At 38.0% G+C, this 18,213-nt stretch overlaps 1 protein-coding gene across 10 annotated transcripts in view; it reads right to left on the bottom strand.

The window, feature by feature from the left end:
* Positions 1-18,213, bottom strand: part of GTF2I (general transcription factor IIi) — an 82,353-nt gene that overhangs the window by 20,851 nt on the left and 43,289 nt on the right. For 5 of the 10 annotated variants that reach the window (XR_009733573.1, XM_061401853.1, XM_061401851.1 and 2 more), the window contains 6 exons: positions 17,753-17,815; positions 10,012-10,122; positions 8,548-8,613; positions 6,119-6,302; positions 2,513-2,571; positions 1,680-1,751 (listed from right to left, as the gene is read on the bottom strand). Coding sequence is in view for 9 of the 10 variants with exons in the window: in XM_061401853.1 (XP_061257837.1) it covers positions 1,680-1,751; positions 2,513-2,571; positions 6,119-6,302; positions 8,548-8,613; positions 10,012-10,122; positions 17,753-17,815 (555 nt within the window). In the remaining variant the exon portion in view is untranslated. The remainder of the gene's footprint in view (positions 1-1,679; positions 1,752-2,512; positions 2,572-6,118; positions 6,303-8,547; positions 8,614-10,011; positions 10,123-17,752; positions 17,816-18,213) is intronic. The other 5 variants (XM_061401858.1, XM_061401855.1, XM_061401857.1 and 2 more) reach the window with 1 other exon arrangement.

Raw genomic sequence — 18,213 nt, forward strand, 5'->3', positions numbered from 1 at the left:
CATACACCACTCTCGGAAACCAGGGGAGGAGCAAGAATCTGCACCCAGGAGACTTCAACTTTTTGTGGTAAAACTCACACGGTTTCTTTCACAAAACTGAGAAAAGCCCTGTGTCCTCGTGATTCTCTGTGGCACTTCTGGGCTTCCTTTGATCTTTGCAGTGTTATAATTCAGTGAGGCCCCAAGTACACTGTATGACTAAAAGGTTCAGTAATTTCTCAGTAGTTTTTAATGACATTGGTCCACTCAATATTTGTTGATCATCTGCTCAGGCACCAAGCACTGTTCTACAAACAGCCAAGACACATGAGATGTGGGCTGTTGTACAAATTGTATTACAGTGGAAGGAAAAAGGCAGCCATTAGTCCTTTAAGAGAAATTAAAGCATGATGACACAGGGTGTGCTTCGTGGTTTACGTCAGATGAGCACCTGTGAAGACCTCTCCAAAGACACGTACACCGAGAGAAAGGGCAGGCACCACACGTCTGCGGGAAGAGCGTTCCAGAAACAAGGGTGCTGACAGGGCAGCGGCCCAAGGAGGGCGTGCCCTGACAAACGTAAAGGACAAGCAGGCGGTCCTTACAGCTGCCACCCAGGTGAGCGAGCAGGAAGGCGGGCCGGCCGGGATCAGGGCTGCGGGACTCACTCACAGCACAGAGGGAAGCCACAGAGCACAGTGACAAGCTCCACTGTAAGTTCTCAGTGAGACTAAAAGCCGCTGCTTTGGGGTGCGGCTTTGACTACAGGGAGACAGCAGTGAGGCACAGAAAGACACCGGTCTGCACTATGTTGTCCCTGTCGAGTCAGCAGGGGGCCTTGTGGAAATGAGGAAATCACTCATGACTGCAGGCCGTTGGCCTGGACGCCCGGGGGAGGGTGGTGGCGCTGGGAGGACGGGGAAAGGGACGGCTGCAGGGGGAGTCAAGGACTCGACTTGGGATGCATGGAGTCGGAGGAGCTGCCAACCAGCTGGGTGAATACACAGGTCCAGTGTTAAGAGTTTTCAGGGCTAGAAACTTGAATGTGAAAGTCACTATTCAATACAGACGATACACCATTTTTAAGGTAGACAGAGTGAGACTAACTGCGGAGAAAGCACAGCCAGAGGGCTCAGGACTGAGCTGAGGAGTAGCGTCCAAAATGTAAAGACTGAACTTAAGGCAAGAGCTGAGGAAGGAATGAAGAGGACAGCCAGTGAGGTGGAAAGAAATGCAGTGTCAGTAACATTTGAAACTTGCCATAAGAATAGTTGAAAATGCTTAAGTAAGAAAGTAACAAAAGCCGTCACAATGATAAACCAAAGCAAAGGACTGTAACTGTTTGGGGATAGGAAGCACAGCAAGCACTGCAGACACTGCCCGCCCTCCAGGACAGGGCGCCTCTGGTGGCCCTCCACACTCCACTGCGGCACACTGCTACAAGGACGCCCTGTCTGCGAACCGCTCCGTGCCGAAAAGCCTGTCCGTAGTATCAGTACTTTAGTCCAGAGGACATGGGGGTTCACCACAATGTTCTCTCCCCTTCCACACAGGTTTAAAACTTTTCACAATATATGTTCAAAAAGCAAACAATAAAAGAGAGCTGGAGATGAGCCATCCATGGTATCTACTTTCTTAAAATTCAAAATTTGGAAAAATTATTCTGTTAATACTTTAGCTAGGGAGGAAATTAGACTTACCAAATTTTTTACAGAAAAGCTGATCTACCATCTTTCGTAACTTAGTGATTCTGGCATACCACTCTTCCTTGACTGTAAGAGTAACATACACAAATTCTTTAGTTTGATGACATTAATAAAACTACTAAATATCATGAAATAAATTATTAAGTAGGCAGTATTGTTTTCCTGTTCTAAAATTATTTCTAAGATTTCATAATGTGTTTATTAAAACAGTGCTGACACTGAATGAAAAGTGTAAAAACTCACAAAACAATGACAAAATGAAAATTTATAATTTAATAGTAATATTACATGGTACTATACCATGTCATCCTTAAAGCTAGAAAGAGAATCCATTTCACTAAAGAACAGCTAGCAGGCAGTTTTGTTACATTTGGGGCTATGATAATGCTGGCAATCCTTTTATTATACCAACTGTAAGTGATAAAATTGTCATTTTATGTCCCCACCCAAAGTCCTCCACTACAGAGCAAAAGCAACTGAGAGAGCAAATCATGACTCTATTTCCTTCAAAACACATTTAACCAACAAGTGATGATGCTCATGGCTTTCTGTGCTAAGACTTTACGTTGTGGGTATCAGGATTGATCATCATTCAACTGATTATCTAGACTAGCATAATAAACGTTGAACACATTACACCAGATAAATTTTTCATCTCAATGGAGAACAGACATCGTCCTTTTATAGTCTACCCAAAAATGTGATGTTTACATTTATTTCTAATGAGTTATTGAGAAGAAAAGATTATTCTCGAGAATCTACAACAATATTCCTTGTATATCATGTTCTGATTTAGCATACAATTTGACATAAGACTGAAGACCTACCTCCTGAAGCTGGTTTATCAAGCTGTAAGTCTTCACGTGTTGAATTCAAAAGTTCATGCCTGAAAGGTGAGAAAAATTACTAAATATTTACCCCATCAATATTCAGCAAAAGTAGTAACTGCTAGCACTTATATAGTAATTGAGTTTTCAAGGCCAGTTTTCAAAAGATAGCCTGGACTCCTGAGCATAATTAAATCCTAAGATATTTAAGACAACTTGGTAACTGCAAGTTGTTTCATAATGGTCTTCATGGAACATATGTCCTCAAACACACACACAAAAAACAGTTAACTTGGCAAATCAAAGGTATTTTACAAAAGCAGAACACCAAAAGAATCAAACTACAAAATTTTAAATGAGATTCTTCAATTTCACTTTACATTCAGGATAACTTACTTTAACTTATCTATAATCTAGTTATAAAAATCCTAAATAAATTTCAAAACTAACTGAACTAAATATATTTCAGAATACACATGCTTTAAAAATTTTCCAAATACATAAACACTCCAACAAATTTGCACAATCTGACTTACGTATCACTATTTTATTGTGATATCCTCAAGTAACAGAGCAGGGGCAGGAGAGTGGGATCACAGAGAAGCATGACAATGTATTAACTGTAATCTCAGAAATGCTGGAAACTAATACAGGATTAAGGTAAGGGAGGAGCTGTGAAATAAAACACTTGCTGAAGTATAGAATCACCCCTTTCAATAAACAAATAGTATATGTGTATCAAGACTAACCACATTTAACATTTGGGGAAAGGGTTACTAAGTATTTTCCAAACGTGGAAGATGGCTTCCAATAAATGAGGATATCAAAAGGACTTGAACAGAATGTGCAAGGCATGAGTACCTTGTGATGAACTTGCACAAAGATTTAAATACCAAATATATAGTTTTATATGCTTTAATATTAACAACAAGCAAAATCTACAAACTAATCAGCATATTTTCCTTAGTTATTAAAAAAAATTGAAACTTCTAACAAATTAAAAAGAAGCACTGTAAGAAAATGACAGTATAAGAGTTCTGAAAACTATATGCTTCTTAATATCTCAGTGTGTGTGTGTGTGTGTGTGTGTGTGTGTGTGTGTGTGTGAGAGAGAGAGAGAGAGAGAGAGGCAGGGAGGAAGGTTGTTTACAATTCCTGCCTAGGACTAGTGTCAGGGTTTTACAATAAGCCCTTTTTGTTTACCATTCAGTTTCATGAGAGACTATGAAATATTTACTTCCTCCTTCTCATTGCCACAGTCCCTCATCTGTTTAAAAAAAGGAAAAAAAAGGCATGGACAGTCAGGTAAAGTGCTGGGCTCTACTGGACACGTGGCGCTGGACTGCCGTTGTCATCATTCAGCCTTCAGAGCGTGTTCCCCACGCCCAGGAGCCTCCAGTTTAATAAGCACTGGAATCACCGGGGGCCCGCAGCACAGACAGGCTGGATCCAGAAGGTCTAGGTAGGATCTGAGATTCGGTGTCCGCAAAGCTCTCGGGTGATGCCAATGCTGGTCTGCGTGGCTGCCTACCACGTGGTCCCGTGTGAGCAGAGTTACACTTGGCAGCACTTGATTAATCATGGAAAATGGAGGCCAAAATCTTTAAACTATCATTTGTTTGAAAGTAGAGTATCTGTTAATAACAAGCTTCTCTGTAGAGGACGACTCGCCTATTAACTGAGGGGTCTCGAGTCTTTTTCATCCTTCATTAAATTCTGTTGTTCCCTTACGTAATAGCAACGCAGAAGAACGTCTGCTTGGTTGTATTCTTTGGTCAAGGTGTTTGTTAATGTCTCCATTTTCCCAACCAGAATAAAGAATATCAACATTTCTGCAAATGACTATCCTGCTGCTGTTCTGACCTTACTATTTATAGCCCAAAGTCAGGAAAAAACTAAATCAGTTATAATATGCACATAACTCAAAAAGATACCCATATTAGAACTTAAGAATCAAAGTCACGTATATAAGTGAACCTCTCCCCACCCCCACTGAAAAGTGAGGACTACAGAATAAACCCATCATGGTGTTCTCATTCCCAGGCCTGCGCCTGACTGAGGAATTTGACACAAACTGAACCAAAGGGAAGTCGGGTTTTCCTGCTCTCACAGGCAGCTAGCGCCTCTCCTCAGTAGATGCGTCTGGCTGCAATTCCTGGAACTGCTGCATCCAGACTCAGAACTAGTCTAAGGAAGCTAGCAGCATAAGGAGGAAGAATCTGGAGAGATGCAGGACAGCCTCACTGTTCTAATCCTCCTATCTCCCAGCTAGGTGAGATAAGAAGCTTACTGACAATATCAGTCCAACCGGAAGGAGGGTTTCTGTTATTTACTGCTGGAGACATCCCAACTGCTACCCAACCTCTTTCATGCTGGAATCTCTGATTTCATACATGTTTGTCTGGCTACAGAACTGAAGGTTCAACTCATTTTCACACAGAACTTGGAAAGAATGACTTAACAGTGCTATATCTGTTACCGCTCAAACCAAGGATATGACATCAGTGTAATTTTCATTCCTTATTGTGACATGGTTTTGTTCTCTGGAACCTAGAACCTTCTGCCTTTATCCTTAGGGCACTGAAACTTTATGAAATGTGACTAGGCATATATCTTTGTTTTCTTCTCATTTATCCTGCTCCACACGTTTTTTTAGGCTTGGAAAATAAATGCTATGCGTTTTTGACACTTTCCTTCTCTTTTCACATTAAGTCAGATGTCACATGCGTTTGAGCAAACTCCAGATCGATAGTGGACAGGGAAACCTGGCAAGCTGTAGTCCACGGGGTCACAAAAAGTTGGACATGACTTAGCGATGCAACAACAAACAGATGTCACTAGATAAGGACTCACTAGTCTTTCTCATGTCTCATGTAAATAATCATCTTTATAAATTATAATACTAACAAATCTTCTAGACTTTTCATTGAAAATTTTAGTTCAGCAATTATATTTAATAATTTCCAAAGACAATTAGTCTCCAGTTGTTCCCATTTACAAATGCATCTAATACTTGCTTCATGTAGCTAAGAGAAAGTTTCCATACATCTACATTTGCTGAATATATTGATAAATATCCTGATAGCTTTTTAAAACTTTTATTGTAATCTTAATAAAATTTTAGTTGGTAGAAAATATGGAAATGTGTTATGTGGTTGCCATTTTTAAATGGAAGCAGATACACTTCCAAATGATACACGTACTTTTGGACAGGTGTTCATATTCCAAAAGCCAACTATGTCAAAACTCACACAGACACACTGAAAAGCAGAAAATAAAACAACAACTTACTTTAAATATAGCCCCTAGTGGCTAGCAGACTTCCCTGGTGGCTCAGACGGTAAAAGTGTCTACCTACAATGCAGGAGACCTGGGTTCGATCCCTGGGTAGGGAAGATCCGCTGGAGAAGGAAATGGCAACCCACTCCAGTATTCTTGCCTGGAAAATCCCATGGACAGAGGAGCTTGGCGGGCTACAGCCCACGGGGTCGCAAAGAGTCAGACACGACTGAGCAACTTCACTTCACTTCAGTGGCTAGTGAGTATTTGTCAACAATATAAAAAGATGCAATAATCAAGGTCAAAGAAAAAGTTTAAGAGTCTTACTTCTTAATCACAAAACGAATCCTTTCCTTTGCAAGTAATATCCTCTCAAGGCGAGGGATTCCATAAGTTGATGGCCTTCTAAAGGGGATTCCTTCTGGAAGTCCTTCTACATAAAGATCTTCCACGTGGGACTGGAAAAGAGGGTACGGGATCGTCACAGGACCTTTGGCTTTTATAGCTTGAGCTTTAAGGGTAAAAAGAGAAAGGAAAAAATTATGAAGTGACAAGGATTCAGCACAGATGGCAGAAAAGCCTAATAATCGAATACACCGATATTACTCTGTAGTTTTTATAACTATTTTAAAATTCCATTTATTATCATGGCATCAAAAGAAAAATAGCACAAAAGAACCGAAAGGAAAAGAACACCAAAGATGTCAGTACTTTACTTAACCCAAACTGCAAGGATATATTAACAATATATTATTTTGAAATAATATAGATAGAGGCAGACCTTCCTTTGAAATTTTAACCACAAATGAATCCAGAAAAATATACCAGTTAATATCAGCTAGTACAAACAGCATATAATGAAGAAGCAATATTTTTTATTTTTTTTATTTATTTTTTTTTCTCGACTGCTCAGCCTCTGTTCTCCCCAATGACTAAGTCATTCCTACCCAAGGACTGGACAAGGATTGTCCAGATTGTTTTCCAGAGCCCTGTCACGGGCTGGCACTGTACCAGCCTCCAGAGATACCCTGGTGAACAGATTAACACTGAGCTCCTACCCTCACATCAAGTACATTCTAACCTCATCTTTCACCAAGTGCATATGGGACAGCCACACCAGGTTATCTGCCATTCTCTGAACAAGTTCAACACTTTTAGTCTTACTGTATATTTCTGAGCTCTTGTTCTGCAGGGTACAATTAGATGGTATGAATACAAAGACAAAAAACACAGTCTTGTCTTCCAGGAGCTCACCATTACACCTTTACTCTTCCCCTTTCTCTACCCAACAAATTCCAGAGAATCTTTGGGCCTGCTTTTCGCCATCACCGCTACACCACTTCTACCCTCCCACAACACTGCCCACACATCTCTTCTATAGCCTCACTCTTTGAAGGGTGGGTAAGTTTCCAGCATCACCTGGAAACTTATAAGATTTGTTAGAAATGAAGAAAGGAAGAAACCATCCCAGACCTACCGAATCGGAACAAAAGCCGTGGATGAATCCTAAACCTGTTTGAGAAACACTGCGCTATAGACCCTTAAGCCCTCCTCAATCTTCTCCACGGAAGTGGTCGTCCAGCCCAAAAGTGATAACTGCTTGCAAAGTGAAGTCGCTCAGTCGTGTCCAACTCCTTGAGACCCCATGGACTGTAGCCCACCAGGCTCCTCCGTCCATGGGATTCTCCAGGCAAGAACACTGGAGTGGCTTGCCATTTCCTTCTCCAGGGGATCTTCCCGACCCAGGGATCGAACCCAGGTTTCCAGCATTGCAGGCAGACACTTTAACCTCTGAGCCACCAGGGAAGCCCAAACTGAGCTTAATTCTCCGTTGGACAGTTTGCCCCCAATATTTTTTAAATATGCTTTTGTAAAAAGGATTTTTTAGTAAGATAACTGAAGCAGAACATTTCTCCGAAATGTAGAAATTATAAGGTTTATGTATCCAAGAGGGCTTCCCTGCTGGTGGTAAAGTGTCTGCCTGCAAAGCAGGAGACCTGGGCTCAACCCCTGGGTCAGGAAGCTCCCCTGGAGAAGGAAACAGCAACCCACTCCAGTACTCTTCTCTGGAAAACTCCATGGATGAAGGAGCCTGGTAGGCTACAGTCCATGGGATGGCAGAGTTGGACATGACTGAGCAACTTCACTGGTTCACTTTCAACTTCACTATGTATCCAAGAGCAAAATAATACAACAGGTGCAAAAAGCCAAAAGGATGGGAAGTGTTACACATCAAATAGAAGGAACAGACGCTGATACTTTTATTAAACTACACAGTCAGTCTGTCTAAATAATGGACATGTAAATGCAGTTGGGTGTTACAAAGTACATACAATGTTCTTAGGTGTGACAATACAACAGATTAAGAGAACACCTTCCTCTCACTGAACTCAGCACTGTTCAGTGACAAGTTTTGAGAGGTGACATGACACGACGGCTTGGACACCAGAGTTTTAAAATGCTTTGCATCAAAGTCTACAACAAATATATAAAAACAAACTCAAATATGCAAGTTGAAAGTTAAAAGGAAGTATGAGTTGACAATTAAATAAAGGAAACTCTTGTAAAGCTTTGCTATAATCTAGAAACAAAATTTCTAAGATTTGGATAGCCACCATCCACGGCCTTCTCAGAGACAGATTAAAAAAGGCAGGCACCACACTGGTAGAATGGGACTTGCTCATGTTAGATGAACAGTCCAATGATAAAAAGCTCGAGAACAAAATGTCACAAGAATTATTGAGTTTAAGACTTACCATACTTTCTTTCAAACAACTCTTCAACTTGTTTACGCAGATCAGTAATTCGAGCATTCCATTTCTCTGAAAATTTAGAGAAAAAGTTAAAACTCAATAATAAATCCCTGTTTGGGGCACTAATATGCTCTTAACATGACCCAACATCTCAAGACCTATTTTCTACATAATATATCCTAATTTGAAACAGTCTATATAATTTTACTGCTTTCGTAAGAACTGGTTTTTTTTTTTTTATGGTACTTATAATTGGTTCAATAAGAGATTGGAGTTAGGGTGTTTAAAGTTTATTTTCAAAACCCTTCTTACTGAGTACTTCTTTTTAAAATCATAAATTCTCTAAAGCAGGTGGGCAGAAAAGACCCATACAATTAAACACTACAAAGTGAGGCAAAAATGAGAGAGAGAGTCACCAAGACTGTGCAGGAAACCTTCCAACACGTGTCGGAGTTGTATGGAAATACGAGTTTGTGCATAGTTGTAACTCCTAATAGCATGCTAAAAACACATGCACACTTAGTATGGGTGTGGTGCGCTGCATGCACGCTCAGCCGTGTCCGACTCTTTGTGACCCATGGACTACAGCCCCCCAGGCTCCTCTGTCCATAGAATTTTCCACAAAAGAACACTGGAGTGGGTAGCCATTTCCTTCTCCAAGAGATCTTCCCCACCCAGGGGCTGAATCCGTATCCCTGGCGTCTCCTGCATTGGCAGGTGGATTCTTTACCACTAGCGCCACCTAGGAAGCCCAGTAATTATGACTAAAGACAAGTTAAAATATATTAAAGTGCTATTTTTTAAAATGTGTACAGCTAACTGTTCTATCTATTCAAAATAAGGATCACAAACCCAATTTGCCACTAATATTTCACTTAGTCCCTTCAAATGGATACACTGTCTCCATTGGGATTTGATTAGATTAGAGGCTAGTAGTTACACAAAGCAAGGAAAACTAATATCAAAATTCTATCTGGGGCTTCCCCTAGTGGCCCATTCGTTGAGAATCCACCTGCCAATGCAGGGGATGTGGCTTTGATCCCTGATCCAGAAACTAAGATCCCATATGCTGCAGGGCAACTGACCCCGTGAGCCACAACTACTGAAGCCCAGACCCCTAGAGTCTGTGCAAGGCAACAAGAGAAGCCCGTGCACTGCAACCAAGCCCACCACAGCCAGAAAATAGAATCAATCTTAAAAAATTATATCTGAAATTAAAAAGTGGTCTAAATCTCAGACAGATAACTGAATTACTAAGTCAGTAACAATGATTTTTAAGCCTGCCATTCTTTTTCTTTTTTTGGTGGCTGTACCATGACTTGCGGGCTCTTAGTTCCCCTGACCAAGGACTATAAACCTGGGCCCAGGCAGTGAAAGTGGTCCTAACTACTGGATCACCAGTGAATTTCCTCAAGCTTACTAGTTCTAATTAACAACGGAGGATACCACACTTAACCGGGATCTTACCGAAGTTGAACTCCCTCACTTTCCGTTTGCCGGCATTCGCAGGTTCTGTGACGGGTGGCTGGGGAGGTTCACTGCTCTTTGGTCTCTTGGCAGGTGGAGGATAGTCATCATCTTGAAAAAGAAAACCATCATCACTGGAGGGACAGGCAAAATGAACGACAGCCACTGCCTGTAAAGATCTCAACACTTGAAAGACGTGGGGGGTTTAAGTATGATTGGAACGTCAGTTGTTAATTTCTGTATTGCCATTTCAGCATCATTTTTTCTCAGTTACATTTCCAGCTTTCCTACTCTTCTGGGAGCTGATCAAGTGAATCATCCTCATTTTCCTTTGTCTTCTTTTTTCAATTTGCTTGAAATTAGTTTGAATTAAGTCATTAGAAATTTCCTTTTCTCCTAACTCCTTTCAGAGGGCTGTCAAGAATTATAGTGTATTTTAAGTCTTTCATGAAAAAGGTTTCAATGGAGACAGCTAAGGAAACCATACAAATATATAAGGAAGGGGGAAGAATATGTAGCTTGAATGGAAAAATATTTAAACTTATACAATATTCAAGCACATAAAGGAGGTTAGATAACTAACTGTACAGATAACTTTCAATAAACAAAACTAAAAGAAATAAGATTACATTATTTGTGAAACAAGCATTGTTGATTCATCCGATACAATACCTATGTATGGAGATCATATACTTAAGCACAGAATATAGACCACCCAAGAAATCTGTAGTAAGCTTTCTTTGTAGCTATCACTACAACTCAACTCTGCTATGATGCTGCAGTATATTTGATGCTAGAATTAAGGACATTGGATCAAGTAAGAAAAGCTGTCACTGTCATATTCTTCTGATCCCTGGAAAATACCAGTTGGCACACGACTAAGATTTCTATTCAAACACCATCTGTAAATTATTGAAAATATCATTTTAAGAAATCTACACTTAAACTTGGAATGAAGAAGAAAATAATTATTGAGTTAAAGGAAACAGCAGTAACAAAGAGATACCATAAGATACAATAAATTACCCTTTTCAGGGTAATTTTCATTCTCATTTTATAGCTAACAAACAGGATCAGAGAATGTTACAGACTTAACTATGTTATGAGATCATGAATATAATTCTTTAAGCTATTAACTAATAGATAAGCTCTCAAAGAATAACATGAAATCCAAATTTAGCATCATACGCCATGTTGCCTGGCACAGCAATGGGTGACTTTTATATACTCTGTATATTAATCAAGGGAATCTACGCATAAGCCTAAAATACTTAAATGTCATTCCTCTCATAGCATCAGAGGACAAGGCACACTGATTCTCCTGTTCACTGACTGTGGGTTCTTCCTTTACAGGCTAATAGGGACTGGTGCCACAAACCCTGTGGATACCAAAATCCACGGATGCTGACGTCACTATAAAACTAGCATATTACTCACATATAACCTATGCACATCCTCCCTTATACTTCATATCATCTCTACATTACTTATAATACCTAAGACAATGTCAGTGCTGGACAGATAGCTCCCTGGCACGTGGCTAATTCAAATTTTGCTTTGTAGAACTTGCTGAAAAATTGTTCCCCAATACTCTTCATCCATGGTTGGTTAAAGCTTGGAGATATGGAGGGCCAAAGAAAATGTCAACAGATTTCTAAAAACCTGAAATCATTTACTGACCATTCAAACCAACAGGAGAAAAAGGTGTTGAGTCACTGGGGCCAGATAAAGTCATATTAGGACTTATTTACATGCCAGTAAATCTGGAAAAGGAAATGGCAACCCACTCCAGTACTCTTTCCTGAAAAATCTCAAGGATGGAGGAGCCTGTAGGCTACAGTCCATGGGGTCACAGAGAGTTGGACACAACTGAGCAACTAAGCACAGCACACGCACTGGCAAATCTTAAAGTGCTACTCTAACGGATACTACTTCAGACAACAGTTACCATATAACAACAGACGACACTATAAAAACTTTCAGTGTTCAATTCCACTGTAGAAAAGCACGTGCAAAACCAGAAAAAAAATCTGTGGAAAAGAACAATTTTGAAATAACGAACTACCAGTAAAATAAAAACTTGACTATGAAGAATTCTGGGCTCATAAGTTAGTACAAGGATTAAAAATAGTCAAAACATTCCATAATAGGTTTGAACCTAATTATTTAATGCCCTACGTAGATGTATTTTGGAAGACATATTAGGTATCTCTAATGTTTGGTTTCTGAAAACAGACAGACAAAATCCTTCTTTTCCAATTTCCAAAGAGATTTTTAGAAGCCAAAGAATATTTTTAGGCTAGTTTGCAAAGGATAAAGTGAAATATACTTATCTGACCTATGAATATTGTCCAAGCATTTTAACTGTTCAGTGTATTTCTTTATGAACGTTAAGCAATGATATTTAAAACAAAACGATTTTCCTTACAGGCTAATATAGCCTAAATATTTCTATAAATTGAAATTTTAAATGATTATTAAATTAGATAAAACGAAAACTGAAAGAATATAAAAAAGAAAATATAGCTTATGATGGTAACAAAATTCATCCCAACTGTAATCTGAGAAGTTTGACACTGAGGTGAAGGGGAAAGGGCAAGAGAGCTTTGCTTTTCTTTAGTGTCCAACAACCACATTTCTTGAATCAGATTAACTTACTTTAATACAAAAGGATTTAATAGTCTAAATATATTTTATAAAAATAACCTCCTTGACCATAACTAGAAAAAAGACAAATCTAGTATTTTTTAACAAGTTAACAAATGATTTAACAAAGACTGTAAAACATTAAAAAGCATTTATCACATTTCTCTCGAGACAATAATGAAGTCAATCTATTAAATGTGAACAGATGAAGTTATTTGTGATAATAAAATACCACAACATAAATTCTATTAAAAGACTAACCCATTTCATATACTTACTACATAATTATAAAGGGTGTTTTAATTTATATGAAATATGGAATTACGTCAAGAAGAGCTATGAACTCAAACACACCTTTTTTTTTTCTCCACTACTGCAGCAAAAAACTGATTCTGGGAAAGTATGAGGAAACGTTACTCTTGACCTCACAATCCATTTCACAAAGGATTAAAATTATTTCTTTGTCGCAGAAATCAGTCTGCCTCTAACAATCAGTTCAGCAGGGAGCACTGTTTTCTAATTATCATGGCGCTTCCACATTATAAACAATCACTTCTTTAAAAAAAAAAAAAAACCACGCATCTCTGGATGCTTCAAATTGAAGCCCAAACTAAAAATGTTTATATCTTCAAAACTAGAAGCTTATAAAATGTATTTCAAGGTATTATAGCATGCAAAAGCTGCAAATGAGTGAGGAATATGGCCTAGCTATGCTGCAATGCTAAAAACAAGCCTCCCACCCCATGAAAAAAGGGCAGAGATAGTCCCCAATTCAAAATTTCTATCAAGAAAAACCTGGTTTTCCTTTTTGCCACATACTACTTACAGATATGCCCATAGAGAACACAGAAATCAGAGCTCAAATGTATTACTGAATTTATCTAATTCTTGATGAATGCATTAATATATAAAAACTTTTTTCTGATACTTATTTTCAACATGATCAAATTGGTAATTTTATCAAATAATCTGACACCTATTCAAACTAAAAGAAATGAAATAAAAATAAATCAGGTACTCTTTCTCTTGAAATTATTTGGAGGTATTAATTACCCTCCACATTTCAAATTAATAAATGGCATTTTTCACCCATGGATCCAGGTCCTAACACCTCCAAAAGTCTAATTTTTATGTAATAATTGGATGTCAACTAAGTGATTTGTTAGCAACTATAAAATTAAAAATAAAATATTCAAATGATAACATACCCAATTATATAGATTCTACAAACTCTCAAGTAACATTTATAAGAATAATTAAACAACAACCAACCAAGACAATTGCTCTGTCTTCAAAATACCCTGAATTCAATCACTCCTTGTTCCTACTGTCACCACGCAATTCTAAAGTATCTCCCTCTGAGTAACTATAATCACTTTGCTTCCATTATGATCTGCTCTCTCAGTCTTTACAGTGGCCCTGTTTCTTCAAAAAGAAAGAATTTATTACTTCCCTGTTCAAAACCCTCCAATGGACTTGCCTATCTTGTTCATTCCAAAATCTTTAACACTTATTCCAGCCGCCAGTACATACAAGGTGTCTGATATTTGTGGACTGATAAATGAACGTTTGAATAGCACAATCCTGAAAGTTATGTGCGACAGTCAAAAATTTCTAAATTTCACACACAAAAAAGGATACCATGAGAGGATGAAATCCAATTACTGAAACCCTAAAGCAGTGTTATCCAAAGAGCAGTCCATGTATATATATGTGGTGTTATGAACTGCATTCCTATGTGTAAATATTTATGTAATTAATTTATTTACCGAAGAAAACTTTAAATTTCAAACAGTTTTACTTAAGAAGACATGAAATTTAAAAAATTGTAAAAAAAGAAGACACGAAACCCTTTTAATCTATTTAAAAGCAATCTGAAGACAAATAATAATAATCAGGGGGCTTTGCCTCAGCCAAATAAACACGTGTGAATGGCTCAAGTTGCGGAAAATGTTTGAAAATGAACTGCATATAAGGAAATCTCTTTTAAAGCACAATACTTTCCATCTTCAGCTCATTCATGACAGCCAGACTTCAAATAATTCTGAGGCAAGATTTTCTCTGCCTTTATCAAAAACATGCCTAAGCCAAAGACCTGACAACAGTCTGATTTTAACCAAAAATGAAGTCATGGTGTTTATGAAATCAAGGCATGCACAGCCATATAACTAAGAGACATTTCCCAAACCGAGGTCACAGAGCTTCCACACGTGCACCACTGACTTCAATAACAAACGGATCACCACAAATGGAAGGGAAGCCTAGCATGCTGCGGTTCATGGGGCTGCGAAGAGTGCAACACGACTGAGAGACTGAGCAACAGCAAATGGAAGAGCAGATCTCAGCTCAGGGGACTGTTTCTTGCAGGATAACGTGTCTGCATCAGTCTCAATCAGACCCTTAATAACAGTCACATAGTGGCAAATAAAGATATCAAGGCTAATGTGGAAAACCTTACAAAACTCACTTGAAGACTAAGTTTCTTTTTTCTTTTCTATAAACTTTTTGGGAAATGCAGGAATATACAATGGGAGAAAACGAAAGTCACCACCACGCAAGCAGGATTGTCTTATTTCAAGAACAAGGATTTTCCTAAAGAAAACTAACATAGTCCTCTAGGTACACTTCTCCTTTTAAAGGTGCCTTGTTCAGGAAAGGAGGCTCCTCCCCACCACCCTGCTACTAAGAGTATTACACTAGAGGTCTTTCTTCAGATCTCAAAGTTACCATTTCAATGCGTGATATATTTTTCTAATATTAGAATGTATCAAAATTTAATTTTCTAACCGTGGATATTTTTCTAGTTTCTACCATCTGTACTTGTCTTTCTAGGAAAAAAAAAAAATACAATATACTTATCAAAAAGATGTGGATGTCAGTTCTCATTTGACCTTCCTTGTTAATATCAAAGACTTAAAATTTACCTTCCATAATGTATGGATAACAATTAATTAGCAATTTAATTAGAGTTGGTATATAGTTTGTTTGTGAGCACACATCCCATGGAAAATGTTACTAGGAAAAGTAATTACTTTACACAGACCTGGTATTTCTCTGGTCTTCTGAACATAAAGCAGCAGCCTCAATAGCAAAATTCTACTAGTTGGAAAATATGGATGATAAATCAACACTCTGGAACTATGTCTTAGTTGAAAAGAAATGGGATTTATCATTCCCTTCAAAGAATGAAAACTGAAAAGACTGACACACGTTTCAGGTTTGTAAGCTATTGATGTCTTAATTATTTTGACATCCCTTTAAAGGTTTACACTATGAAAACCAAGTGTTTATTTTCTAAGCAATTCTAATATAGCCTTTATGGGTTTTAAGGTTTAAGATGAATCAATGTGGTTACTAGTCCTATTTTAAAGGTTTATGCTAATAATTTTATAAAATATTTATTTGGCTGTGCCAGATCTTAGTGCAGCATGTGGGATCTAGTTCCCTGATCTGGGATTCAACTCAGGTCTACCGCATTGGGAATGCTCAGTCTTAGCCACTGGACCAACAGAGGAGTCCCTATGCTCATAATTTTAATCATCATCTACTTTTCTTATCTCTATAGGAAGGAAAAGGTTCTGAGTATTTATAATATCTAGATTTTAACTTATAATTTTAATTTATAATATCTAGATATTATATAATCTAGATTTTCTTCTCATAATTGAGCTTCTAATTTAAAGTCAATTATTGAGGACTTCCCTGGCAGTCCAGGGGTTAAGACTTCACACTTCCTCTGCAGGGGGTCGGGGGGCACTGATTCAATCCCTGATTGGGGAACTAAGATCCGACAAGCTGCCTGGTGTGGCCAATGAATAAATGAATGAATGACTAAATGAATAAATTAAATTATTAAATGCTAGACTAGAAACAATTCAAAACAATTTTAGGTTAGTAAAATTATGCTAATGATAAAATGTGTATATTAAATTAACTGAGATGTTAACATGCAAAATAGGAGAAAATTTCTGATACTGGGCGAAAGCTACCGATCAGCTTATAATTTAGAAGCAATGAAGACAAACGTTTTCACTAGTCTGAAATAGCCAAACACCATAGTAACCAGTGAACACCAGGAGAGGACAGGCTATTATAAACAAAGAAGAAAAGGAGACAGAGATGGCAAACCAAGACAGGTTATGCAGCAGTTAAACAAAATAGTGAAGTACCAGGATGTAAAGTTACGGGAAAAACACTATGGGAAATGTGGTATGTGTGTATTTCACTTGCTCATTATAAAGCTGTACACTGAAAACACCTGTAAATGCATGTGGACACATCTAGCTTATTTTTAGATCTCACAATAAAGTGACATCTACCGCTGAGTACAGGGACACTGGAGCAGGGCGGGGGTTAACAACATTTTTGCTTTAGAAAAGAATCACTTTGAGGAGAAAAAAATTTACAGGAGTCATGTGAGATAAAAAAGAAAAAAATCAGTACACTTAATAACTATGAAATATAAGGCATGCTCCTGTTAATAATTAGCTGAATCTTTAAATAATGCAGGATACACTGGCTCATCTGAATTCATGCACTATCTCCGAAGAAGAAACTAGGTCTGAAGCAACTTTATATACATTAGTTTAGAATATTTTTACAGCTGCTGCTTCAAAAGTTTTGAAGGACACATTATATGTTAGCATTTTAAGGGGAAAACTCGCTTTAGAAATTGAACTATTGATACTTTCTCCTCCACCTCACTAAGGTTGACAACCGGGGTCCCAGGACTAAGTAAGTCTCCTATGTCACAGCTCAGTAATAGGTTATAAATCTATTTCTGTGTGCAGCCGGTCTGGTCATAGTTTTCTCTTTTTAAAAATTCTGTTTCCCAATGGTAGAAAGTACCAGTATATAGCCTGGTCCACCACTCATCTTCACAGCTTAGTTTTGCTGTCTAAAACTCCCAGAGCATTGGGTGTGCTGTGGGATGTGGTTACTTCAGTCACACATACACATATATGCTTCCATTTTTTTTTTTTCCCACAAGTTTCCTTTAAAAATGAATGAAATGCATACTTGGCAATGTGAATGTGACAAATAATTTTTATGACCAGAAGTACACTTTTGGAATCAAGGCTTTTAGATAACTAACCTTCAATAGTCACCTCAACTTCGGGGTCCTCACTTGTTTCTGAAGGGACATGTTGAGTAGAATCTTGAAAAAAATAAAATTCTAAAATGACATTCATTATAAAGCACTTTCTATTATGTTCCAACATTTTACGGATTTGATATTCCAAAAGCAGCCTACCATAAAATTTTACTGTCATTTGAATTCACCTCATACTTGTTAAATGAAAATCTCTGACCCTTTTAAACAGGGAGAAGAGAAAACAAAAAGTAGAAAAACTCTGGAAAACTATTAGACAATACCAAGTTACCTGCATTAAAGGACTCAAACTTTCTAGAGGAGTAAGATTATAATGAAGTTAAAATTGTTTTCCTGCTGTAACTAGAAGGTGCTAGGATATATACAAAGGCTTTATTATGTTAAAAAAAAAAAACAAACTATTTCTCCTCTTCTTTCAGAAATACCAGGAGTGGCTTATATTG

This window comes from Bos javanicus, chromosome 25, assembly GCF_032452875.1.
Source record: "Bos javanicus breed banteng chromosome 25, ARS-OSU_banteng_1.0, whole genome shotgun sequence".
NCBI lineage: Eukaryota > Metazoa > Chordata > Mammalia > Artiodactyla > Bovidae > Bos > Bos javanicus.